The sequence below is a fragment of the Lontra canadensis genome, unplaced genomic scaffold (assembly GCF_010015895.1).
Source record: "Lontra canadensis isolate GAN:19392208 unplaced genomic scaffold, GSC_riverotter_1.0 scaffold30, whole genome shotgun sequence".
In the NCBI taxonomy this organism is placed as follows: Eukaryota; Metazoa; Chordata; class Mammalia; order Carnivora; family Mustelidae; genus Lontra; species Lontra canadensis.
Genome location: NW_022631024.1, coordinates 19717010 through 19744055, shown reverse-complemented (window position 1 = coordinate 19744055; position 27046 = coordinate 19717010). Strand labels below are relative to the sequence as shown.

General features: G+C 63.4%; 1 protein-coding gene across 4 annotated transcripts in view; it reads right to left on the bottom strand.

The window, feature by feature from the left end:
• VAV2 (vav guanine nucleotide exchange factor 2) overlaps nucleotides 1-27046 on the bottom strand; it is a 158501-nt gene that overhangs the window by 56178 nt on the left and 75277 nt on the right. For all 4 annotated transcript variants that reach the window (XM_032866244.1, XM_032866246.1, XM_032866245.1 and 1 more), the window contains exon 3: nucleotides 17805-17863. In XM_032866244.1, the coding sequence (XP_032722135.1) occupies nucleotides 17805-17863 (59 nt within the window). The remainder of the gene's footprint in view (nucleotides 1-17804; nucleotides 17864-27046) is intronic.

The following is a 27046-nucleotide window of genomic DNA, read 5'->3' as shown; positions in this document are numbered from 1 at the left end:
CGAGCGGGGCCCGAGCAGGACAGGGAGGGGCCGCCCCTGAGATGAGACAGGGACACACAGGTTGGGGGTGGTCTTGCCCCTGCCCCTGCCCCCGTCTCGGGCCCCGGCACCTCTGTCCCATCTGTTCCCCAAGACCCAGCTTCCTTCAAGATTCCATTCACTTCCACCTCATGGCGGAAGAAGACCTGACCAGGTTCTCGGCCTGGGTCCACGTCCACCCAGCGCGGAGCCTGGCACTGAAGGCAGGAACAGACGGAGGGACAGACGGACAAAGGGGTGGATGACAGATGGCTGTCTGGAAGGACAGGTGGGGGGGGACAGTGGTTGATCTGTGGGTCAATGGACACATGAAGGAGATGGGGGGGGTGGACGGAAGAGCGGCCAGGAGGTCAGGGAGTGGGCGGGCAGGTGGATGGATGTCACACAGTCTCAAGCTGTCATCCACAAATGGCAGGCCTGAATCAGATACGGGAAAGCACCTTCAAGAGGGGCTCCGAGAACCCACACAGAGGTATTCGAGTCTCCCCTACGTTGTGACTTTACAACTCCGACCTCGGTTTGGCACCGGGGACGGCGGTTTGCACAAGGGCACCGCACGGGGCTCCGTCCGCGCTGTCTTGAAGCCCGAGGGGTCACACTGCAGCAAGGACTGGCTCCATCCTCCGGCCCCAGGTACCACGGATCATGCAGACCCCCCTGTGCCGCATCCACCCCCCACCCCCCCACCGGGCGCGACAAGAAAGGCCCACGTTCCCGCGGAGGTGACGTGCTCTTGAGCGGGGGAGGGGAGGAGGAAGAAGCAGAGCGAAACGGTCTGCACAGACACGACCACAGGTTAAACACCAGAGCGGGGCTCCCGGGTGCCCCCGCAGCAGGATGGGCTCCTCTTGTCCCACCAGACCCTCCCCGAGCGAGCGCTTCCTGGAGCCCAGCTCCTGGGACGCCCGGTTTCCCACCTGGAGCGCCGAGGTTATGAAGGGGGTGTCCGGGCCGGAAGCAGAGAAACGGGAGGCAGAGTCTACTCCCCCCAGCAACGCCCCGCCCTGGGGCAGCGCGAGACGTCCGCACCGCTGCTCCTCAAGGAGCCCCCCAAACCCCACCTTCCCCCCTCAAGGACCACTTCCGCATCCAGCGGCTGAGGCCGGCACGGCCTATCGGCACCGGACGATTGCAGTCCCAGTACCGGGGGCACAAGGAGTCACCAGCTAGAGGGAGGGGACCTGAAAACAGGGCACCCTGAGGGCGTGTCCGAGCCTAAACCCCTGACGGGAGAACAGATGAGAGCCCGACTCCTGGTTCCAAACCTCGTGTGCTCTCCCTCGTGCACTCGCTGCGATTTACCGGCACCTGTTCTGAGCGGCCCTCGGGGCCGCCGTGGTCATTGCTTCAGGGAGAAGCTCTGGGATCCAGAAATCAGGCTCTGGGTCTCGTCCTCAGGACTTCTTCGAGAATCTGCTAAGAAACTACGACCTCGGAAAGCGCCCACGTGGGCAACTGTGCCTACAGGGACAGGGGGCAGGACGCATGGCCTGGAAAGGGGGCGGACCAGACGCTCGGGGTCCTGGAGCTGAAGGTGGCGATCTCGGGTCCACGCAGGGTGGACTCCCGGAGCCCGGCCATATGGGGCAGGTCAGGGTGTGCTTTCTTGGAAGACCCTGAGCATGGGTCTCCAGGGCCCTTTCCCCAGGTTCCTCCGCCCCCGAGAAGGAAGCCCCCAGGCACAAGGCTGGTGTGTATCTCATCCCCGAGCTGTGCCAGCAGATGGCCCTACCCAGGACCAGACCGCTGCCCCCTGCTCGAGCCCCCCACGCCCTGGAAATTGAGCACTGGCCAGAAGCCAAAACAGATCCCACAACCTCCGTCACCTTCATTTTAGGGGAGGCCTTATGGGGAGAGCTAAGAACTAGGATCCGGGTTCAAATCCAGACTCATGATGTGGCCCTATGTGGCATGCTCCCTCTCTGCCTCAGTTTCCCCAACTGTAGAAGGGCAGCAGTAGTCGCTTGAGATTACATGAGGTAACACAGTGAGCCTCGGGACTCAGGTCCTCTGCCAGCGAGCGTCCCGACTGTGACAGCACCAGTCGCCCTCCCTGCCCGCTGGGTGGCCCGCCCCAAGAGCCCACCCGCCCAGTTTCTTATTGACAGAGTCACCGGCTGTCCCCAGGGTCCCCACGGCCTTTTGGACAACAGCTCCGGGTGCTGAGTCGTGGAGCCAGGCCTGCAGGCAGCCCCTCACCTGGGGGCAGAGTCAGCACCACCACTAGGGTCTCCAGCCCACCCACGGAGCTCTCCCTCCCCGCACCTCGGAAGAACATCCAGCAGAAGCAAGAGTCCCTACTCCAGAAGGTAAGACCGCTTCGGGTCAGTGCTCGGCTCCGGCACCGGCGATCGAGATCACTGAGCCCCGCCCAGAGAGTACAGGACACAGCGTCCATTTTCCCACGTTCTCTGGGCGCTCAGATGAAAGGGACGCAGGGTCTGAGACACAGCCTCACGGCGTCCAGAAGAAAGCTGGAATTCCGACTCACAGATCACTCCCTGCAAGTGACCTCTGGGGTCCATGTTGACAGGCAGAGTCACAGATGGCTCTGGTCCCCCTTGGTCGGTCTGGTGTGTACGAGAGACGGGTGGGGGATGGTGGCCTGGGTTGCCATCCTGGAGAGTGAGACGGGCCCAAGGCCCCCAGAGAGCAGACTGGGCCCCAGAGGCGCGGGGGTCCCCAGCACCTGAGATCACCCTGAGGGAAGCACAGCCGTCCAGGCTGCCTGGGATTAGTGAGTCTCTTGGAACATGGGAACTTTGGTGCCGGTCACCTAGTCCCACAGGTGGGGGACCACAGCGCTGGCCCTACCAGAGGGGTTCTGGGCAGCTCACTTCTCTGGCCAGGCCACAGTTTCCTATTCTGAAACTGGCCTCAGAACAAGGTGCGGTGGGGCTGTGGGAGGGCCCGGGACAGGACAGCATCAGATCAGGGTCAGCCTCATCTCCCCAGGTGTGTCCAGGTGTGCCCAGGTGTGCCCAGGGGCCGGGGAGAAGGAAGAGGTCAGCATGGGGGCAGGTAGGGGGCATCAGTCTGCCAGGGGACGGGCAGCCAGGCCAACTGGAAAGGCACAGCCAGCACAGCGGCCTGGCGGACCCGGCGGGCCGTTTCTTATTGACAGAGTCACCGGGTGCCACCCGCTAGTCGGCTGGAGGCCATGAAGCACCAGGGTTTCCTTATCAAAACGGCTCTCCCGCCAAACAGCCTCGACTGTCAAAACAGGCCCACGGATCTCGTGTCTTCCCCCAGCCCGTCGCCCCGGCCGGTGTGCAAAGGCCATTGTGTCGGGGGCAACACCAACCAGCACACCCCCACGCCCGCACCCGGCTCAGGCTGCACCCCGTGCTGGAGAGGAGGGCGACCCGCACCCCACACGAAGGCCGCACAGGGCTGAAGAGCACAGGGACCCAGAGAGGCGCGGAGAGCAGGAGGAAAGGCTCGGGGCAGAAGGACAGTCCAGTCCTGGAGAAATCAGGAGGGCTTCTCAGAGGAGGTGGCGGGGGCGGGGGGAGCCGACCTGGAGAGCAAAGTCCAATGCTCAGTGCAGAGCTCCGGCCTCCTATCAGTGGGGGTTGGACCTGGCCGGGTTCCCAGCCCAAGAGCTTGCCAAAGGTGCTCCCGAGCCTCAGTTAACTCATCTGTAAAATGGGGATTAACCCCTGTGGCACGGGCGTTCTGAGAAGCTGCGTGGGCCACGGTACCCATGGGGCCTGGCGCTGACGACAGTGGAGGCCACAGGCGACAAGGACGTGGTCATCAGTGGAGGGCCGGAGACGCAGCCGGGCCAGAGGGACACGTCCGTGCCCATGGGGACGTGCAGCTTCCGTGTGGCTGGGCCGGGCCAGGGCAAGAGGCCATGGGGGCTGCGGCTGGAGAGTGGCGGGGACAGGTGGGCCGGCCCAGGCACTAACCACAAGGATCTACCGTTTGTTTGTTTTTCTAAAGATTCACTTATTTGAGAGCGAGCGAGCAGGGCCGGGGGCAGAGCACCAGGGAGGCAGAGGGAGAGAGGAGGAAAGAATCCCACATAGACTCCTCGCTGCACAGAGCCCAACACAGGGCTCGATCCCACCACCTTGAGACGTGACCTGAGCTGAAACCGAGGGTCAGACGCTGAACCCACTGAGCCAGCCAGCCGCCTCATTACGGGATCTTAAACCAAAGTCAGCACAGAGGCAGGAGGGTCTCTGTGTCTCCATGCAGTGGGGGCTTGGAGGGGGACACCAAGGTGAAGCCACCACTGGGGCAGGCTCAGCAGACGTGTGGGCGAGGGGGAGGGGTGACCGGCCCCAAGGCAATGGGGGGAGCAGGTAAGAGCTCCCGCCAGCAGAGAGGAAGCCCGAGTGACCCCCAGGCCCAGCCGGGCTGCTTCTGTCCTTGCTTCCAAAACCCTAGCCAGGCCGAGGAAGACACTCTGACCTCAGGGTCGAGACAGAATGGCGGGCTCGGCCCCCCCATGCCACTTCTCAGCAGCCCAGAAGCCCAGCGTATTTTTGATTTTCCGGCCCACTTCTTGGAACGGCAGCAGCGAGGAGCGGAGAGGCCTGTGGGTCAGCAGGGCCCAACAGTCACCCTGCTGTTTCCCTCCCATGCCCCGGCGAGGCAGGAAATCCCCGCGGCCCGCCATGGCCTTGACGGACGGAATGCTCTGGCCACGTCCACCAGGGCACGGGAGATGCTGCAGAACCCGCCACGGCCACAGCCACCCCTGCACGGCCCGACGGAACACCAAAGCGTTCTCCCTGCACAGGAAGTTTCCAAACCGGGCACCGAAGGGCCAGAGCCCCCAGACATCTTCTAACCTTGGCCGGGGGACCAGTGTCCGAGCTCGGACGCGCTGGGCCAGGAGAGGCTCTCAGGGTGGAGAGAGGAAGAAGGCCACACGAGAGAGGCCCCAGAGCCCGCCGGTCCCGGGCCCGAAGCCGGATTCTCTCCCGGCACTGCAGGCGTCTTTTCCACACAGACTGCCAACCCACGCAGCCGGGAGCTCAGACTGAAGTCCGCACCCCACGGAACACTCCAGCTGCTGCTGGAAATCGAGACCATTCCCTCTTCTTTCCCACACCCAGGGCTCCCTGAAATGACCCTCTGGGCCCAGCGCAGGCCTGAGATGGCAGAGCGGAGCCCAAGCCTCCCGACCCCACTCCGCTCCTGAATCACACAGCCCAGTGGCCCATCGGAGCCCGTGGCGGACACTCCAGGGCAAGCGGGGTCAGAAAGAAATGGAAATGCTCACTGGCCGCGCTGAGTGTTGCTGGCCGGCTCCGGAAAAACAAGTCAACGTGTGAGCAAAGCAGATCTGAGTAGACACACGGAAGCCGAGAGACCAGCTGGGAACCCGACTGGTGGCCGGCGTGACCACCAAGTCGCTGTATGGCCTCAGACAAGATGCCACCCCTCTCTGGGCCATCATTCTCTCACCTCCAAGAACAAATCATGGTGCGGGGGGGACACTGGGGTGACACAGAGCCAGAGGCATTCTTCTGTCCCCCCACTTCCTGCCTGTCTCCTGGGAAGTGTCACCCGGGTGCCCCAAATCACCACGTCCTCAGAAGGCCAGGGACCCTGCCCTCGGTAGATCTCCCATGGCAGAGAGGCCAAACCAAGTCCTGCCCCTAACGGCCCCTCCGCGTGGCTGGCGGCACAAATCAGGGTAGGGGTTCTTTCCGGCAGGACGAGAACGGATCGCACCCCGGGGGAAGCCCAACCTGCGGGTTCCGCTTCGAAAAGCAGCTCAGCTTCCTGGCGAGCTCGGGCCGCCCCTCCATCACGACACCTGCTGTCCAGAGGCGGGGTGGGGGACACACTTGCCCCACCCAGCTGAAAGGACAGAAGTGCCACCTAAGCCCCCTCCACCACATTTGGAAACGAGGGGCTCAGGGAGCCTCAGGAGGAGAAGGAGGAGGGGGGCATCCTCAAGCTCCCAGTTGGCGGGGACAACCGCCCACGAGATGGGCGCCACCATCTCATCACAGATGACGACTGTAGCCCAGAGACGTGAAGGAAGCTGTCCTGGGAGGCCAGCCAGAAGGGGCAGACTGCGCTTGAACCAGGACTGCCCTCAAGAGGGGCCACAGAGTGGAAGAAACCCGGGCAGGAGCAAGCCTGGGCCCCCGACCTGCGTGCAGGCACCCAGCCACTTCGTGGACAGCAGCCCGAGGGACAGACCCGCCACAGGGCCTGGGGCGCCACTCCCTGCACTCCAACCCCGTCACACTCCATCCCTATAGCCCGGACACCACAGCAGGGTCCCTCACTGGTCCTGGCCAGAGGGCTCTGGACACGATCTCAGAGGCCACACCGCCAGCGAAACCCCCAGGGCTCCCTGCACGCTCTGAGCGGCACAGAGACCCCCTGCCCCCATGCCGCTGCCTTGCCCACCCCTCCCCACGTGGCTCTTCTACTGTCCCAGCCCCTCTCCTTCCCACAGGAAGCCAAGTGCATTCCCTCCCAGATCCTCTGCCCGGGCCTCCGGGGCCCCAGACCTGCCACCGCTCCCTCCTTGGGGGTCAGCCAGGTCCAACATCACCTCCTCTGCACGGTGCACGGACCCCGGCATCTGGGTGCCCCCTCGCCCCCCACCCTGTGCCCCTGTCGCCCCACCCTTGGACTTGTCCCCCTAGATCGTGGGACTCAGGAAGGCAGCACACAGTGGTGACAGGACAGGGGGAGCTGCAGACAGCCACGTCCCAGGAGGGGCTGTCCCGGGCCCAAGTGAGGATAAGGACAGACTGCAGCTCTCCCAGTGCGTACCACAGGGTGTGACATGGCCACTGCGGAGCGGAACTGGGCAGCAGCCCTTCCGAGGGTGCCACTACCCACTCTGAAGGTGCCCCTGGGTGGGGAGATGGGTGTGGACTGGGGGCCCAGGCAGGCCATTGCCTGACTTGGAGTCTGTCGGGCCGAGGGCCCAGAGAAGTGTCAGGGCTGGGCTCCAGGCCGCAGCTTTAATGAGACCACCGGTGCCTCAATGTTGTCCTCCTGGGAGGGGCCACAGCTGGACACCATTCTGTCCCAAGCCTGCTCTAGCTCTGCCGGCCAGATTCCCACACCACAGAGACGTCCGGCGCCCCGGGAGTGCTCAAGGAGGGGAGAGTGCAGGACAGGAATTCACCAAATGGCAGAACACACAGCCTTCTGCGGTCACCAAGCCCGCTGGGGACCGGAAACAAAGCCAGCCGGGCGCCCCTGCCCCGAGCAGCACAGCAGCAGGGAGGGCCAGAGCCCCGGGGCTGGGTCGGGGTGCAGGGCTGTCGAGGTCTCTCACCAGTGACCCCAAAGTAGGTCTGCCCCCAGGATCATCCCTGCCAGGAGCCGAGGCTGATGGGGCTGAGTCAGGGCAGGCCCAGGTCCCGGGACCCCCACTGTGCTAATCCCACCTGCGGGCCGTGGGGAGGGAGTCGCAGCGGCACCGCTGACCAGCTGCGAGACCGGGGCCTCCACGTCCTCCCTGCCAAGTGGGGACCCCGGGTGAGGCGGGCCTTCCGATCGCTGACCCCCGGGCAGCCACGATGTGGGGGACGGGCACCAGGGCTGGGAGGGGGCCTGCCCAGGACCCAGAGCCACACACCACGACCGGACGCATCTTGGGATAGTGAGAGCAACGGCGAGTCCCCCAAGTCAACCGGAGTCTCTTCATGAAAGGTCCAAAGCAACGATGACCGCGCAGAGCCCCACGTGAGATGCCGTAGGCCTGACTCGACAGGAGCAGCAGGGCCAGCGCGGAAGCAGGGCTGGGTCGGGAGCGAGCAGGATGGTCTGGGCCCTGCACTAGCCAGCGGGGTTGGGGGTGTCCAAAATAACTAAAACTTAAATAAATGAATAACCGGGGCGCCTGGGTGGCTCAGTGGGTTAAAGCCTCTGCCTTCAGCTCAGGTCATGATCCCAGGGTCCTGGGATTGAGCCCCACATCTGGCTCTCTGCTCCATGGAGAGCCTGCTTCCTCCTCTCTCTCTCCGCCTGCCTCTCTGCCTGCTTGTGATCTCTGTCAAATAAATAAATAAAATTTTTTTAAAAATAAATAAATGAATAAAAACAGAAGAGGAAAAGATCAGAACAAACAAGAACCAGGCAAGTCCAGGGAAGACGGGTCAGTTCCAACACCCCTCTCTCTCCTGTCCAAACACTGCTGCGAGGTGGCCAAAAGGGAGGCCACGTGGGACCAGCCGCAGGAGCGCGGCTGTGTGCGATGAGGCCAGGTGAGGGCAACAGGGCAGGCTCCCGGCTCAGCTACCCTATGCCCTGGTCTCGAGACCTCCAGCGAGCCCCTCAGCCTCTGGGCCTCAGTCTCCTCCTCTGTGAAAGGGGGACAGCAGTCCCACTCCTACTGGACAGTCCCCAGTCCTGTTGGACACTGAGCATCCTGGCTTCACTGACCAGTAGAGTCTACAGGGACCAGCCCACACACTGCCGTGTGCACCACCTGCCACGACGGCCACTCTGTTCCCACAGGAGGCTGCCCGCCAGCCTGGCTCCGGAAGCAGGTGGCGTGGAGCAGCAGGAACAGGTCACACACGCTCGCTGCTGGGAGGCACCAGGACATGGGCTATCCATCACCGCCGCAGAACCCGGTCCGTCCCGACCAGTCCCAAGGACAGGTGAGAGCCACAGTGAGAAGGGCAGCGCAGTGACATGTGGAGTGACGTGTGGCAGAAACAGTCACTTGACTACTAGAAGCCCTCCGCCCGTGGTGAGAGGCGCCACCTCAGGCTTCTGAGTGCGCCAGCCTTGCACGTCCCTGGACATGCCCAAAGCCCCAGGAAACCTTTTGCAAAAGCGCAAGGGTGACTCTTGCCCTGTTTCTGACTCATCTGCCTGGCACGGGGCCATCCCCACTGCTGGGAGCCGAGCTCCAGGCTGCAGACGGCACAGCTGACCTCGGGCCGCAGCCTGTTAACGACAGTCCCCGCCCCAGGACGCACCCCCAACGTCACCACCGCACCAGGACACCACGCAGCTCCGTGGGTAAGCAGAATGACCTCACCGCCCTTCTGCACACGGGTACGTCCTGCCGCGTGACATCGCTTGCTGCTCCGTCTCTGAAAACGAGCCGATACTGTTGCACAGCTGCCCTGATCAATTTTTCATGGTGGTGTCTGCTGAAGAGGGAGGCTGTTACTGTTTCACTCGTCTCCGCGTGGAGCCATCATCACTCCCCCGAGGGTGGGACAGGAGTTGACAGGTCTCTGGACCCAGGATGTGTGGACGTGCTCACTGCCCCCAACAACGAATACTCTGGGGACAGGGCACCAGTGGAGGAGGAGCCACAGTCCCTGGAAGCCCACCCTCCCATCCCTGCTGACCGGCGGGGGTCTCTGAACCCCAAGACCCCCACTGCCGGCGGGTCTCCGTGGCAGCGGCTGCAGGAGGACAGGGCTTGGGCTCATGGGGACGTTGACCGGCTTCTGGGAAGGGCAGCATCACAGCCCCACACACCAGGCACGCTGGAGGGAGGACCCCCCATCTAGCCCCTCTCCCGGAGCCCGCTGCCCAGCCGTACAGCCCACGCTAAGGTCCTGGGGCTGCTGATGACCAAGTACCACCAACCAGGTGGCTTAAACCAGCAGAAATTCACGCTCTCAGTGTAAGAGGCTAGAAGTCCTAATCGGAGTACGGGCAGGGCCACGCAAGGCTCTAGGGAGGTGGGCCTCCTGCCCGTCCCGGCTCCTGGGGACCCCAGCAGTATCCCTGGGCTATGGCTGCGTGCCTCCAGCCTCTGCTTCCATGGTCCCACTGCCCCCACTCTGCCGGGGTCTCTCCTCCCTGTGTCGTCTTACATTAAGGCCCTGGGGTTTTCCCCAGTGAGACCCATTCACAGGTCTGGGGTGCATGTTCCTAAAGCCACGTTCAGCCCACACCCCCTCGCCCCGGGCTCGCCTTCGAAGACATCCTCAGGCCCCACCAGAGAACCACCTCGCGGGGCTGCTCTGGCCCTGGGCCCTCACTGGGCGCTCTGACCGTCAGTCACCGGGGGCCTCCCTTTCAGAGGCCGGGAAGCAGGCCCAGGGCTAAGGCACCTGCTAAAGGTCGCACCAGCAGCCCACACTCGAGCGCAGCTGGCCGGCCCCTCACCCTGTGCCGCTGGGGCTCGGGTCGCGTTCCCCACTCTCCCCGCCCTGCCCTGGGTCCTGCTACGACACACTCGGCCATCTGGGACCAGGGTCCTGTGTCCATCTCCCCACCTACAGGCAGAAGCCCTCTGGGCCAGAGTTTACCCACACGTGGGAGGAGGGACGAAGGGCTGAGTGAAGGGTCTGAAATCCAGCCCAGGGGCCTCGAGAGTCTGCAAGGGTCACGGCGAACGCGCCAAGTCCCAGCCCCCCTTGTCTCCCGTCCCACCGCCTGGCGCAGGCAGGTCCCCGCCCAGGAGGCCGCTCGTGCTCCGGGGGCTTCCGTCATGCAGCGATTCTCCCGTCTGGGCACCAGGGACATCTGTCGGCGAGGACAGGCCAGTGTGGGCACCGGTGACAGCTCCCCTGTCATGATCCTGAACTCGGGCACCCGAGCGGCCCCAGGAAGGCCCGGGGGGCTGGGGGATGCTCGTGAGCCACAGATTGGAGCAGATGCTTGCGCCTGGATGCCCGCTGTCCCCTGACATCCTCTCCGAGCACCTCAAACACAGCGGGGACCCTGGGCTCCCTGAGGCGTGGGCGCCACGGAGCTCACCCACAGGCAGAGCCCACACGTCCTCCCTCGGTCGGGAAGCGGGATACGCACATACCACCTTCAGCCCACTCAGCCCTCCCGTGGGCGCCAGCAGACCCCCCGGCAGGAGAGGAAACCGGGGCACGGAGAGGCGCCCCTCCCCACCATGTGTCGGGGCCGGTGCGGAGAACTTCGCGGAGCTTCTCTGAGGCTTCCCAGCAGCCGGGGAGGGAGTCCCAGCTGTGACCCTGCTTTTCCAGAGAGGCCACAGACGCTCTCTGGAAAGGAAACTGACCCGGCGTCCCACCACCACGCAGGTCGGCGGGGTCGCGCCTCCGCCAGCCCCTCCCCAGCGTGGAACCCAGCTGAGTGCCTGGACTGCACCGGGGAGCAGACGGGGCCTCCCGCTCTCACTGCCAGACCTTGACCAGGCCAGAGGCCGTGAGCTTCCTCGCGCCACACAGAGACCACCCCACACTCGTGTGAAACATGCGGAGGGAGGACAGACAGAAGGACAGAAGGGTGGGTGGAAAGATGGATAAGCGGATGGATGGACAGACAGATGGACAAGATGTGCAGACAGACGGGGGGCGGCAGGTAGGGGCAGGACAGACACACGGACAGATGGAAACACAAGCAGAAAGATGATGGATGCAGGGACGGGAGGACGGAAGGGAGAAGGGAAGCACAGACAGGTGGGCGGGGGGTGAGAACAAGGATGGGTCAGCGTAGAGATGACAGATCGACGGACAGACAGAGGGACAGATGGGTGGATGGACGGGGGCAGAGGGACAGATGGGTGGGTGGAGAGCTGACCGGCTGCACCGACAGGGGCTGGAGGGTGGGGAAGGGGAGCCCGCGAGAGTGGGGGGCGGGGAGGGAACACGGAGGCCGTGAGAGCAGCCAGGTGAGCGTCCTCTGTGGGCAGGTGCAGGCACCAGCGCCAACCTGACCCCCGACACGCGGGAGCGGAGCAGGGACAGGCAGCCACACTCGGTCTTTTTAAAGGTCCTGCCGGCCATTCGCGGCCCTCCTGCCGGGCAGCCCTCCTGCTCCCTCTGACCAACTCCAGCACGACTCAGCTCCCCACTGCCCCGGCACAAGACAGCCCAGTTAACGCATTTTCAACCAATACAGGTCTCTCCAGCTCCGGTGGCGGAGACGAGGGCAGGCGAGCCTTCCTCGGGAGTTGGGCTCAGCGGCAGGGGAAGGATGAGAGGAGCCCCCCACCGACGTCTGTGTGCAGACAGACGGACTCATTGGACGTCAGCTGGACGCATGCCCCAGGCGCTCCCCCTGCCAGGCCCCACTCACGGACAGCGGCTGCGGCTCACCTGCAGGGGACACTCGGGTGTCCCGGGGAAGGACAGTGTAGGCTCCGGACAGCGGGAAAGGTTCAGAGCCTCGGGGCCCCACTCGGGAGCTCTGTCTTGGTGGCCAGTATGGACAGGACATGGCCATGGTGCCCCCCAGTTCAGTGTCTGGCTCTCCCCTCCGCCCCAGGAGTGGGTCACGGTCACAAGTGGGGGCGGGAGGCTTGGATGGAGCCACAGGACGTCCCTTCCCAGGAGGCGCGTGCTCAGAAGCAGGAGGAGCAGGAGTCATGTTGTCAGATGAATGGAGGAGGCCCCCACGGTGCTGGTGCTGCCTTGTCCCCTGCCCTGGGGGCCCCTTCTGCTTGGAGGCAGGGTCTGTGTCCCACACACCTGCCGGGCCAGGGTGGGAAAGGACCCGCCAAGCAGAGCCACACCCACAGGAGAGCTCCCTCACTCCGGGCCTGGCCCACACAACACAGGCCCCCTTCGCTCCATCTAGCACCCCCCACTCCCCCCCAGCAACAGCCCTGTCACCAGCCCAGCAGCCACTGGCTCTCAGATCTTTAAACCAGAAGGTCCCTCCCTTCCCCCTGCGCTCGCTCTCTCCCCCAACACTTCCCAGGCAGGATGGCCACACTCCCTCCCTCCACCCCTGCCTTCAGCACAAGGAGGGCCATCCCTTCTAGAAACTTCACAGGAGCCCTGGGGGGAGGGTCTGGGACACTGTGGGCGCCCACTGTGCCAGCAGGCATGAGGTCGGCGTTCAGATTCAGCTGTTGGCACACGGACGTATAAGCTATCAGGATGCAGAATTGGGCTTGCAAGGAAAGTGATGCAGGGACCACACCAGCCACAGGCACGCGCACACCAGAGGACACGGCTGGCTCTGCCCACGCCTGGAGGCCCCAGCTGGAGCCGCGGCAGATGTGGGGAGAGCAAACAGCCAAGGCGGTGGGAGTGAGGGGACAGCCAGGCCGGGGCTCTGCGCTTGACACGGCCGCCATCACCTGAGCCGACACCTGACCGGGCAAGCGGGGCAGCCACCCGCTGGACGGAGCTGCCCTGTGCGGCCGGGACACGCTGGGGACGGCCAGACACAACCACGACACCCAACAGCCCACGGGTGGCCCCGTCCGAGCCCCTCCCAGAAGGAATCTCAAGTCTCCTAGTGACACCCCGGCAGCCCACGAAGCCGGCCCCATCGTCATCAGGGAAGGAAGAGGGACACGGGCTCTCCACCAAGTGGGCAGTCACCAGGTGGGATGATTAAAACCATCTTGCTGGCAGAATGAGCTAATAAGCACATGAAAACAGCCACTTTCCGCCCAAACTGCTCACGCACAGTCCAGTTCCCTGTATTAACCCGGGGGCGCCGGACAGGAAAGGGACGTGGGCAGGAGGGGCCCACAGGGGGAGCCGGGAGCTGTGAGAGCCGTGGCTGGCATCCGCAAACACAGGACGCCTCGAGGAGCGGCCGGGGCTTCAGGGCAGGACGAGGCCTTTACTTGGGGACGGCCCTGCGAGGATCGAGGGAAATCGCGCTTCCCTGCCCAGAAACGCAGAGAGCAGCGGATCCCACGCTCCCACGAGACCCCTTCAGGCAGCACAGCCGACCTCCTGCCAAGGCGGCTTTGCTCTGGCTTCACCCACGAGAGCATCTGGGCCGAAGGCTCACTCCCTGCCCCCTCGCGCCCAGAAGACCCAGGAGTGGGTCCTCCACAGCCCGGGACAAGACGGGGGATGTTTCTCTTCAGTTCCAGGTGCTTTCCTGGGCTCAGATTGGGATCAGGCGCGTCTGACGTCCTGAGCATTTGCTTCAAACTGAATAAGGATATTCCCTCTGCTGGGGAGGGGTCCCGTCGCTCCCACCCCTGCCCCCACCCCACCCCCCACCCTGCAGCCTGCCCACAGCCCCACCCACCTCAAATGGGGCTGGGGTCTCTCGGACTGGAGGAAAAGACCAAGCCTGAGGACCCCCAGGCACCCCAACAGCAGAGTTTTGGGGCGACAACAGTAAGCAGGAGGCAGCAGGCTGGGGGTGCCCCCGTGGCCAGTCACAGCAGCCTCTGCCCCGCTCTGAGCCGCCCTCCAGGAGACAGCCACCCAGGCGAGGCGAGCGTCCCCACCTCCGTGCAACCGTCGTCCATGCAGTGGACACCGGGATGGGACCCAGCCTCCGGCGCCCGTGCGCGTCCAGAACACTGGGGATCTGTGGGCTTGTGTGGGTAGAAAATTATCAAAATGTCAGAAGGCAGCCCAAAGAACTGAGCTCGGGTTTGCAAACAAACACGAAGGTTCACCACAGCGCGATTCCCCATCGCCAAAGGGTGCAAGCAGCCCAGCGTCCACCCGACGGGTGGAAACCCCACACAGGGGGTCTCTATCCCGCGCCACAGCCGGGAAGAACCTGGAAAACGCGTCACCGCGGGAAGGGAGCAGGTCGCGAGAGGCTGTGCGGCGTGCCATGATGTTCACACGAAGTGACGCCCTTGGGCCCATCCACAGAGCTGAGTGCCCGACCCCAGGGGAGGCACGGGGGAGGGGCGTCGGTGCTTATGAGGGACACGGTTTCCTTCCGGGTGTGAGAATGTTCTGGAACCAGACAGGTGGTGGACACACAGCACGGAGAAAGTGCTAAATGCCACTGAACCGTACTCACTAAGACGGTTACTGTTACGTCACGTGAGTTTTTCTTCACGTGGTAAAAAGGACAGCGGCCCAGGATGGGGGAGCCACAACCCGGCAAGGACCCGGTGCCCCCACGCCCCCGCGCCCTCGCCACACCAGGGCCCTTGTGAAGCCGCCCGCGTCCACCGTCACCACGGCCCGGCTCCACACGGCTTGCTGTCCGGGGCCTTTGGAGGTCAGCAGTCTGGAACTGGGCCTCACGGGCTCAAGTCGAGGTGTCAGCAGGCGGGGTCCTTTCTGGAAGCTCCGGGGGAGAATCCCCTCCCCACCTTTGCCGGCTCTGAGACGCGGCATTCCTCGGCTGTGGTCCCGTCACTGCGACCACCACCAGGCCTCCCCGCTCTGCTCCGACCCTCCCACCTCCTGCTTCTACTTACATCTGCAACGACTTAGGTACACCTGAGGGATCCCCTTCCCTGTCCGTCCAGGCCCAGGAGCCAGGAGGGGGCTGTAGCTTTGGGGGCCCCTCTCTGCCCACCACCCCGGCCCACCGTGGGCATCCGCAGAGTGTCAGGGGCTCACAGGGACCTTACGCAGCAGGGGAACCTTCCCAGCCTACAGAAGACGGGACAGAGGCCCCAAGAGCATTCCTGCCCAAGGCCACTGGCTGAGCTGGCACCTGACAGAGGAACCTCCCTGGGCTGAGGGCTCCTTGGCCTCCCCTTCCCCCGGGAGAGGCCTGCCCTTTGCCCTCTCCCCGGCTGCTGCCGTTCAGTGCTGTGATGACCCCCGGACAGGATGTCCCTCCCTCTGGAGGGCCAGCTCTGGCTGTGACAAGGACCCACAGTCACCCCCACCCGCGGGGCTGAGGACATCCAGGGAACCACCCCCTTCCCCGGACCCAACCTCACTTCTGACCCTCCAGCCGGCACCGGGGGGGCCTCGGATTAAGTCCCCTGTTCATCAGCCTCTGAGAAGTATAATTAGGGCTTTTATGGAAAATCAACTCATTAGGCAAAGTGCAAAGGCTGTAAAAATGATCATTTTACTAAAGGAGCACGCTGGGCTCCCGTCCAGCCAGGAAAGAAACCAGGAAGAGTCTCTTTGGGGCCACAGGCTTGGCTGGTGGGTTCTCAAGAGAGGAAAGGGTTTGGCCACACGGAAACCTCTGGTAAGGAAGGTCGCGAAGAAAAGCTCTTACACGAGGAGCTACTTAGTGTCATCAAGGGCCGGTGGTTTCCAGAACGCCCCGTCGGCTGGGGAACTCGCCGCGTGTCGGGGGGACAAGAGGCCGCCCCACTGTGCTGCCCTCCCCTGAGCTCACAGCACGTTAACTCCTGTCCCTGGCGGGGCGGGGGGTGGGCTTTGAAGGGAAAGGACCCCAGGAGAGCTGTGGACCAGGGCTCGGGGGAGGAAGGGACAGTGCAGAGGGAGGCGCGGCAGGGCTGCTCCACACGGGGAGCCCCGCCCCGCCTGGGGCTGCAGACACCTCCCTCCTTCCCCTCGCTGCCTCCTCCTCCCCATCCCCCTGCACTGAAGGATGACGTCAGCCTGGGACTGTGGAGTCTGGAACCACAGCAGGACCGCCGCGTCCAGGGCAAAGCTGGGGGTGGAGGTAGGCGGTCATCGGCCCCAAGAATAAGCACGTGGCTTCCCAGGCCAGGCCCTGCTTCGGGGTCATGGATACAGAGCAGAGATGACACTCCGGCCTCCCGGGAAGGAGCAAAGAACGTGACTAGCTTCTGTGGCACGAACTTCACCCTGCCCACGCGGACACGTGGACACGTGGACACACGGACACGTGGACAGACGAGGCTACGCTGAGCCGGCTGGGGGGTACAGCCGCAGCAAGCCAGCGGGCAGACGGACCGCGGATCGTTTCGGGAGGAAACCCAAACTGCGCACTGCCTCGGTATCCAGAAGTAACGCACAGGTTCCTAATGAACGTTTCCAACCGTCCCTATTACAGACCTCACGAAAGCTTGGCAGGGCCGGGGAGGGGGCAGACGGGCCCCGAGGTGCCAGCGATGTCCCTGGGGTAAGCCGCCTGGTGGGTGCGGGACTTGACCCTGGAAACATCCTCCCGCGTGTGTTCAGCACACAGTCTAACGACGGTTTCAGACAGCCTCTCCTGCCTCCGAGGCCAGAAACAACGAACAGGCGTCCCCAGTTCAAAGGAATCTCTAAGTCCTCGGAGAAGGCAAAAGACTTCCTGGATGGGGGGTTGGGGGGGCCGGTCCCTCACCCTCGTGTCTGTCCCAGTGACTCTCTGGACCTGGGCAAACAGCCCGCCCAGGGGGCCGCTCGGCTGACCTGGCAGGCCCAGCACCATAGTCCTGGGACCCCCAACCCCAGGCATGCGGTGTCCCCCACAGACAACATTAGGGGGTGACCCCCTGTCATCGTAGAGCACCCTCGCGATGTGGCCCGCACCTGGGCGTCACCCCACCCACTCCACCCTAGGGCAGGGCTATTTCTGTCCTCCCAAGGCCCTCATGCCCACCCAGCTGGCCCACGGGCCCCGGGGACATTGAGGAAGGGCAGGTCCTCCACTGTGCCCACCCAATCTGGAACGTGGGCCCCATTTGGATGTCTCCCTGACCCCTCACCTGGGGGTCGGAATGGGCAGCCATCTGCTCTCACTGGGGCTGCCCTCCCCGTCCCTGTTGCCTACGTGTCCGGCCCGGTGTCGGAGACCGGAGGACAGACCACAGGGGTCACGGTATCCTCTGAGGCTGAGTTTGAAAACCAAGGGGCATTGGACCTGGGAGCGGGAAGTCCTGCTGAGGGACCCGCGGCCCCCGGATGGGCCGGCCCACTGCTCGGCCATCATGACTCAGTCTCCCTGGGTGTGATGCGTGGGGAGGACACTTAGGTAAGCAATGACCTGTGAAACGATTAATTTGCTGATCTAACTACCAAGATCGAAAGAGATCCTGCGGCCATCAGTGGAACACATGCGCACGATCTCCCTGGTGGGAACCCGAGGAGCTCCCGCCCCCCCACCCCTCCCCGCCGCAGCCAACAGGCAATGCGACACCACATTGAAAATTCATGAGAAAGACACAGGGCAGAGGACCTCGGCTGCAGACGCTAAGCGCTGGGGCCAGGCCCGCGGGTGGCACGGGGTGGCAGGAATGACAGGGGCGTCACATGGCCGCGCGGTGAGCTCACCTGATTCCTTTGTTCTGAGCCACATGGTGCAGGGAGAGTCTGGACACGGCAGAGATGACCTGGGGAGACCAGAAAGACACTCTGTAATTCCACAAGAAACCAGAAAGTCATCCAAAAACGGGAAGGGAGACGTGTGTGTTCACAGCTGTTCCCCAATTTCACTCCGTAAACATGCACACCCAGCGCGGCACGCGGGCGGGCACTGGGCAGCTCTCTGGCCTGTGTCGTGCTAAATGTGCCATTTCCGTGTGCTGAGGGTGGCTGGGCTCCTCCCCCCACCCCCCCGCACCAGCCGTGAGCTGCTCGCCAGGCCCTGTCCTCACCCACACCAGAGTCAGCCTCGGCGGGGCCGCGGAGAGCCGTAGCACCCACACGCTCACCAAGGGCTCACCCCACGCCCCTGCTCTGGAAGCCGCCAGATGCTTCCCAACATGCTCACAGCAGGTGCTGACCCGGTTCACGGAGGCCACACAGAGGCCCCGAGAAGTCAAGTGACGTGCCCCAGGCTCCCCAGCAGGGTCAACACAAGCATCCAAGCATGGTGCTCCTTCCTCGTGAGCCCTTCCTCTCCCTGTAGGACCACGGACAGCAGTGTCCAGCTCCCTCAGAGGGTCAGGCAAAGGCAAACCAAGAGCTCCAGGTGCCGGCGGCATGAGGGGACCCGAGCGGCATCTCCGCAGACCGACGGGCCCGCCCGGACGAAAGTTCTGACGTGCTCCGCGATGAGCGGCAGCAACTCCTTCTCCGGCTGCCCCGACCCTCCCCCGTCCTGTCCTGCGACCCAGGGCCCACCTGTCTCCCGGCCTCAAGGGCCCCAACACAGGGACTCCACGGGTCCTTGCGACAACAGGCAGCAGGCAGGGAAGAGGTTCCTCCGGCGATTATGGGTAAACCGAGGCAGGGAACAGGAGGCCGCGGCCCCAGAGCACAAAGTCATAAAGTGGAACCCACACGAAGGCGCTGGCGATTAGCTGCGGGATTTCCGGGGCCCCCGCTGCACCACACGCCCCACCCCGAGGAAGGAGGAGCAAGGCTCGACCCAGAGACCTCCCCGAGTCAGGGTGTGCGAGCCCATCTGTGTGTGTGTGCAGTGGTACGGTGTAAGAGTACGTGCAAGACAGTGTGTGCACTGCACGCTGCGGGTGTAGCCCGTGTGCATCCGGGGACAAGGAACGTGAACACGGCCCGTGAGGACCACCGCTGACTCCACAGACACCTGCTGCTGGCTGCCACGGGACCCCAGCTCACGGGCCTCTGAACCCTCCCTGCTACAAGGCCGGGCCAGCCTAGCACGTTTGGGAGACTGGGAAACTGAGGCAAGGTCTCTGGCCTAAAGCTCCCCGCTGAGACACGTTCCACAGGCTCCCTTCTAGGCCGCTCTCCCTCCGGCGGCAATTTTTTTAGAAGGAGGGAAGACCCAAGCCACAGCCGAGGCCCTTTCTGGGCTGGTGACGGGCCCGCCTCGGCCAAGGCATCCAGTGCTGTGGTCGGTCCTCCAGTACCTGGTCACACTCTGGGGGCCGGGGCCTGGCAGTCAGGACACCACAGAACGGCGGGGTCCCTCTGCAGCTTCCCAGATGGGACTCTGGGGGCTCATGGCGCAGCCGGCCCGGCCGAGGCCCTGAGCTCATGTGCGACCCAGGGCCTGTCCCAAGCAGCGAGCAAGCTGGCTCTGCTCCTTCTCTTGGCGGTCGCGAGCTCTCCGCATTTAGGGTGAACGGCCATTCGAGCGCCGCTGCTGCGTGTGACAGAAGTGAGCGACGTCGGGCCATGGAGGCTTTGGGCACACACGCTTCGCCCCCCGCACCCCTGCAGCCAATGGCCTTCACCACCTGCCCGATCGTCCCCGGCTGGCCAGACACAGGTCAGGCTCCTGGTGGCGGAGCCCCAAGCCGCCCCAGCCATCGGTCGGCACGGGCGCGGGGACGAAGCCTATTCCTACCCTGGAACATGGTGCTTCCTACACAGGCGAACCCCAGGCTGAGGGGAGATGCCGCAGAGGAGTGTCCTGAAGCCAGGGCACGGGTCCCGGTGCATCCACACACTGCGGTCCACGCACAGGGATGCACACGGCAGTCTCGGCCCCCTGCGCGCAGACACTCTGCTCCGGGTTCCCGTCCAGCCAGAGGCAGCTCCTTACGTGGGGTTCCACGTGGTCCTCTCTGTCGGAGGGGACTGTCCCTGGGTGCGCCCAGGCCAAGGTCCCTGGCTGGCATGTGTGCAGGAAGGGGAGTGCTCCGGCAGGACCTCCCCCCTCCACGGAACCCTGCTGCGGTGACCGAAGGCAGGGGCGGCTGGGAACAGGTGTGGGGGCCCCCTGTCCTGGGGTCAGACGAGGGGTGGCAGCAGTCCCACGTGGGAAGACGGTGTAGGGCGCACCTCCCTGCAGGAGAAGCGAGGCCCCGTGTGGCTCCCACGGCACCCCTGGCCAGGCGGCCCCATCCCAGGATGGAGGGGCCGGGCCATGACCAGACACCTCCCAGCCCACAGCCCCTCCAGCTCTTCTGAAAACATAAATGTCAAACAGTGACATTTTACCAACTTTTATCTGCACTTCCCGCCCGCCTCCCAGTTAACAAATGGAATGAACACACACGTAGCGTCTTCCCCTCCTCCCCACGTACCGCGGGCTCTAGCCTTTGGGCTCAGCGGTCCACCAACCACGTCGCCGGAACATGTGCATGGGGCAGGGCAAGGGGTGACGGCAGAAAGACGTGTCCACGGAGGGCCGGTCCCATGCGGAGGAGCCACGCGCACCCCCAGTGAAGGCGCAAGGAGCGGAGGTGACAGCCCGGAGGAGGCAGCTAGAGGTGCAGGGTGTGTGCGCCAGTGGGCATCTCTGGACTGTCCCCACCCAGCCGTGACCTGCTCTGACCCCGCGCTCTCCACCGGGTCTGCATCAGGGCACACAGACTCCCCAACACCAGCAGCCGATCAGCTTCCCCGCGCTCGCTGGCGGAGTTTCAGAAGCCGCCCCCCAGGTCCACCCTTGGGAAGGCTCTGGAGAGGAAGAGAGCAGGGCCCGGAATCTGCTTATCTTTAAGGCCCCATGGGGCCCAGAGGTAGAACCTGGGTCAGAAACGCAACAGCACAGACTCGACAAGGTGTTTAGAAGGGCAAGGAGGGTGCCCCGGAAGTCGGCCTCAGGCCAGTCTGCAAAGCACTGAGTCGCTGAAGGAGGACGTGTGTGGAGCAGACAGACAAGCTGGGTGCGCAGCAGGGACTTCTGGGGAAAGGACAAGTGGTCTGAACCCCAGGCAGCTAAAGGGGGACCCAGGACAGAGCAGTAACCGGTGCAGACTGAGCCGAGCCAAGAGTTCCAGATCGGGGCTCCCAGGACCTCTGCCACGGGGGGCCCAGTGCCTCCCCTCACGAGGCTCATCCTGCTAGACCCCGCGGGTCCCTGAACCAGGGCAGCACTCCATGCTAAGCCTGAAGCTTCAGCTTATCGTCCTGCCCAGGCATGGAGAGGTGGGTGGGCAGCCCACAGGACATGTCCCCGAGGGGCCACCAGCAAATCCTTCCAGGAAGGGCAGTGGGAACCATCCCGCTCTCCCGGCCAGAAGAAGAAAGCCCCTGCTGCTCTGGGGGCGTGGAAGAGACGCTCAGCTTCCGCTCTGGGATGCGTGGCACGTTTCAGCTCCAGAGCTGTTCCCGCAGCAACTCACGATCGCCAGTCAACCCAGCAGCAGCCTGACCGCCCGCCACCAGCATCCAGGGACAGAGGCAAGCACACCCACACGAGGGCACCCGAGCCGCCAGCTGAACCGACGTTGTAGATCTGCTCACATAAAACACACTCATGATCCCTTAAGTGAACGAAACAGGTTACGAAGCGCGTACCATCGATAGAGTCTAGTTTTTAAAATTCTATGCTGCTGGGGGACCGGGTGGCTCAGGCGGTGAAGCCGCTGCCTTCAGCTCAGGCCATGGTCCCGGGTCCTGGGATGGAGCCCCGCATCGGGCCCCCTGCCCTATAGAAGAGTCTGCCCCTCCCTCTGCTCCCCCACCCAGGCCCTGGCTGGTGTTCTCTCTCGCGTGCACACTCTCTCAAATAAGTTTTTAAAATTTAAGATTATAAACTGCTTAAAAGGGCCAGGCGGAAATGAAGAAAACGTAGGCAATGACTGGGTGTCTCTGTGCCGTCTGCCTCCTGCTCTCCCTTGGCTGTCACATGGCAATTTCCGACAATGTAGAGTAGGAACAAATGTTATTTTTGAAAAAAAAGTCTACTGGTGTCCCTCCCCACTGCCAAAAGGCTCGGACTCTGGGCCCTGTGGTGGAAACACAGGATAGGTTTATGCTCATGACACCGCGGCCATCACAAACTGGTCACAAGATACCACCCTCCCACCCCCACCCAGAGCGCACAGCGGCGAGCCCCCATTCAAGCCGTAGCCAGCAGGACGCCAGTCCGGTCCCTCACGCTTGTGAAACTGAGGGCGCTCAACACAGGACACAGGACCTCCTAGAAATGCATCAACACATGAAGCTGCATCTTTGAACTTTATATTCCAAGTAGCTGCCACACGGACGTCACCTGGCAAATGCTGATGTGGCTGGCTGGATGGACGGATGGATGGACGGATGGATGGGAGGGAGGGAGGATGGATAGATGCATGGATGGATGGATGGACAGATAGACAGACAGAAGGAAAGGAGAATGGGTAGTGGACAGTGGATGGATGGATGGACAGACGGGAGGTGGGAGGTGGACGGTGGACGGTGGACAGAGGTGGGGATGAACGGATGGCGGTGCCGGAGAACGGATGGGTGCGTGGGTGCGTGTGCGGGTGAGCAGATGAGTGTGCAGGTAATCGGACGGGTGGGAGGATGAATGGATGGGCAGGTAGGTGGACAGGGAGACGGACAGACGTGGGAATGAAAGGATGGGTGGCGGGTGGGTGAATGGGTGCATGGGGGGACGGCGTGACAGTGTGTGGGTGGGTGGGTGGGTGAGGAGACCCTGGTAGATGGACACGCAGAATCCGCAGCAGAAGTTCCAAAGAGAACCTGCCTCTGGGAGCACCTGGCGGCCCAGTCTGTCACGCATCCGACCCTTGACTGTGGCTCAGGTCAGGATCCCAGGGTCACGAGATGGGGCTCCGCACTCAGCACAGAGTCTGCTGGGCAGTCTCTCTCTCCCTTCCTCTCCCTCTGCCCCTCTTCCCCCCCCAACAAATAAATAAATTTTCAGAAAAGAGAGAGAAAGAACCTGCCTCCCAACCCCCACCTCTCAACTGTCAGGATATGAGCGGGCGTGTGGCGTTGACCGTTAGGCGCTCAGGTGAACACGACAGATGCTCCTCCTGTACACTATGCCCCTCCGACTCCCCAGTATCAGATGCAGACCCTGGGACTGGATTAGAATGAGCACCTTGTCCCGGGTCGCCCAGCAACCAGTGGCCAACCGAGGAACTACACCCAGATCTGCTCGGCCCAGACCCGCGTTTCTACCTAGCGCCCCACCCCCAGGGGCCCACAGTCGGCACAAAACCACACACCCCTTCTTCCAGGCCTGCGGGACCACAGCTTCCAGCCTCTCCTGCGGTATCTGAGGCCCACCCCGCGGATGGGCACAGACGTCAAGTGGGTTACTTGAAACCTCCCGCTCCTGGGTAGCCTCGAAACACCCATGTTAGAGGTGGTGAAGCCATCATCAGCCGGGGCCCCTGAAGGTCTTCCGGGGGCAGAGGCCGGACACGCACGCGCACGCACGCACGCGCACACGTGCCCTCTGCCCACCTGAAGGTCCCCATCTCCCAGGTGAGCCAGCACCGCACATCTCTCCACTGCACCTCACAACACGAACCAAGGTTTTGTGTGTTTTGCTCCAAAGCTTTACTGTCCTGAACGTGAAAGCCCGACGTCCCCCAGGAGATGAGCTCGTTGTGTGGAAACAGTATTTCCTCCAAGTGAACTCAGTACCCCTCAGAACGAAGGCTTCTCTGCGAACGCGGCCATAAAAAAGGTGGGTTTGAGGCGCTGACAAATGTCTCTGCAAAGAAACAAGGACACACGGGCAGTACGGATGGGTCGCGCGGGAACCATGGGAAAGGGACCGTGTTCGTCCTAGCATGCCGCTGGCACGGGCCCCGGGAAAGCCCACGGTCCTCGATGGAGAGGCACCGGCAGGAACAATCCAGAAGAGCGACAAAGAGGGGTGCGAGCCAGCCTTTAAGGGGGGCTGCTTGGAGCTGGCGATGAGGTTTGCCGTCGCAGGTTGGCGCCCGGGGCCCCTCCAACCCCACTGACTCGCAGACGCTGTGCGGATGGGGAGGGCTCCCGGCCCACTGCTCTCGCTGCCACTAGCAGTCAATGAGCAGGAGTCACATGCTCCGGGCTCAGGCCACAGACCCTCCTTATCAGCCACTAGCACACGTCTGGAAAACACAAACACACACGCACACACGCGTGCGCACGTCTCCGTGGGGCCAAATGGCAAGATTATGAACCTCATTTAAACACGTTGCCCGGGAAACCCCCTATCTGCCAGGGAGATCTACAGCCAACACGGCTGCACGCTTCGAAGCAAATCATCGTAGACTGCTTTCCCCCACTCAGCCGCGCGCTGCCCTTGTTTTCGCCTTTCTTCACGCCAAGAGCTAGGTCAGAAAAGCCTCCATGCCGGTGCCTTCAGAACAAGCGGCCCCGAGGTGGGATTCATCACGCCAGGCGAGCCGTCACCGCCCCGTGTTCGAGGCCTGCCCAGGGGAGGAGCCGTGATCAGAAGCGAGTGGGAAACACGGCCACTTGTCAGCCGCCGTGCTCTGCGCCAGGCGGTGGCAGCACGGGAGCACCTGGCAGACGGGACTCCTCTTCGGGGGGTTGGGGGAGGGCGGGACGGCTAAGGGGCCAGAAGAAAACCGCCACTCGCTGGAGCCAGCGACACGTGGCGGCTCTGGGGGTGCTGCGTGGAAGGAGGGTTGGAGCTCAAAAGCAATGTTGGAGGGAAGAGAAACGATATATATATATATTTTAAAAAGGGGAGTCTGCAGACTCTTGGGCACTGGCCCTTTCCTTTCCTGAGCTTGAACCCAGGCTTCCAGGTGATCTGAAATGAACCCCAATTCTAGCTGCACGTCCTCAGTCTCAGCGCGGGCAGATCGAGACCCCACGTGCACGCGGGGCAGGCCCTCCTGAGGCTCGGGGACCGGCAGCCTGCGTCCTCATGCCTTGTACTCTGCAGGTGCCGAAGGCCGTAATACATACGGATGGAGGGATGGACGGATGGACAGGTGATGGGTTCGCACTGAACTCACACCTCACGCGGCGCCCTGTGCCGGGCACGTTACAGGAGTCACCGTGGTTAAGGTGCAGTCACGAGTAAACCGCAGGAGCTGCAAACCAGGGCAAAATGGCAGGAATGAGGGGTCAAGCGCTAAGACTGCCACTGACTCTTTGAGCCATTTTTCTCTAGGCCTCAGTTTCCCGACCTGTGGACTACGGGAACCATACCACGTGCTGCCACCATCCCCTGGGCTCACTGCAGGCATCACTCATCAGTCACTGGGCTCCTCCTGCTGAAGCCACAGAAAGCCTCTGAAACGCTCTCCGTGCTCAGAGCCAGCGCTGCCTGTCGGAGAGATCCGGCATGCAAGGAGAGACCTGAGTCCGCCCCCGAATCACCTAGACCCGGCCGTCTCAAGAGTCCCTCTGGGCGCTACCTACTGTCCCTGATCGGAAACATCGGGTCAAAGGCTCCGTGGTCACTGGGCAGGGAGAGGCATGAACCTCGGCTGTTCTGGACCGGGAAGGTCTGCAGGAGTCCGTCAGGGAAACTTAAAATCCTCAGTGGAAGAAACTTAGCGACCACCTGGCCCAGACCCTCACTCGGTGGGTGGGAAAGCTAAACCCAGCGAGGAAGTCGTCGTGGTCTAGAGGCCGCCCGGGGACTCCAGGCAGAGCCTGCCTAGAGACGGAGCTGCCCCGGCACTGAAGGCTTTGCCCTCGCGGGCAGACCTCCGCTAACCACGACGGCCGTGCATCGAGTCCTCTCCCAGGTTCATGTCATTTCAGTCCCTCAAACCCCCACGAGACGCTCCTGCCGTTCCTCCCCTTTTAAGCACGAGAACTGAGCCTGGGGACTCGCAGCAGAGCAGCAGGACCGGAGACAGATCCGGCTCATGCCTCCGGCTCTGGGGCCCCAGCTCTCTCTGCCCCCACCCTGCCCCAGAGGGGGCAGCTCTGGACGGAGGTCGGCAGCGGCGGGCAGGGTCAGCTGGGGCCAGCAAGCCCGTGCAACCACGACGGGAGCTCTGGGGAGCTGGCGGGGTGGGCTGGCGGCGGGCCACTCGCCGTCTGTGAATGCACACCCCCTCGTGGCCCTGGCACGCCCTGCGGCTGCAGGAGAGCAGAGACCCGCCTCCCCCCCACTGCCAGACAGGTAAAAGGGATGAAGGCATGTCATAGAGAAGCCACAAGCAGCAACACGTCTCCCCTCGGATTCTGGCGAAGCCACAAAACAAGAACCCCGTCTGCTGCGCAGTGGCACGAATCACTGCCCAAGGGTACAAGACTCGCCACGGCCCAGCCGCCCTGCCCCGGGTCTCAGATGCCAATGGCATTACAGACACCACAGGGCAGAGCAGGAAGGAGCCCTGGTCCCACGTGGAAACCTCACCCTGTCTGCAAGGCTCTGACTCCAAGTTTCCCTTCCCTCTTCCCGGTAGCAGAGACGGCGAACCAAGGGTCAGAAAGCAAGCATCTACACAGCCTGCTCCTCGAGAGGGCCCCCTGCCCCATCAGCCCACGCCAGCCTCTCCCTGTTAGCACTGACCATGTCCCACCCGGGCACACGTGCCCACGATGGCGTGGGGTCAGGACCGCCATCCCCACTTCCCAGAGGAAACCAAAGCCCAGACAGGCAGGGGACCTTACGCATCACGACACAACCAGAGGCAGCCCCAGGACTGAAGCTGGCGTTGGACTCGGCCCTTTCTAAGCACTGTCTGCATTCGCACGAGGAGGGAAACGCCTCCCGCCTTATGTTTAAAGAGTTGCCAGAAACGATGAATGGACTCTGGTTTTCCCTCACTGTCCTGAGTGCCTGGAACCAGCCCTGGGGACACCCGGAGCTGGGAAGTGGCCGGCCTCCATGTGCGATCCCGAGGGACGCCAAGCCGCAGTCCACAAAGGCTGGGATCCGCATGCCCTGGGCACTCGCAGTGTTTGCCGCCCCCCTGCCAATCCCAGAGTCACGGCCCAGGAGCAGAGCTCGGAGCACAACACCCACCAGAACC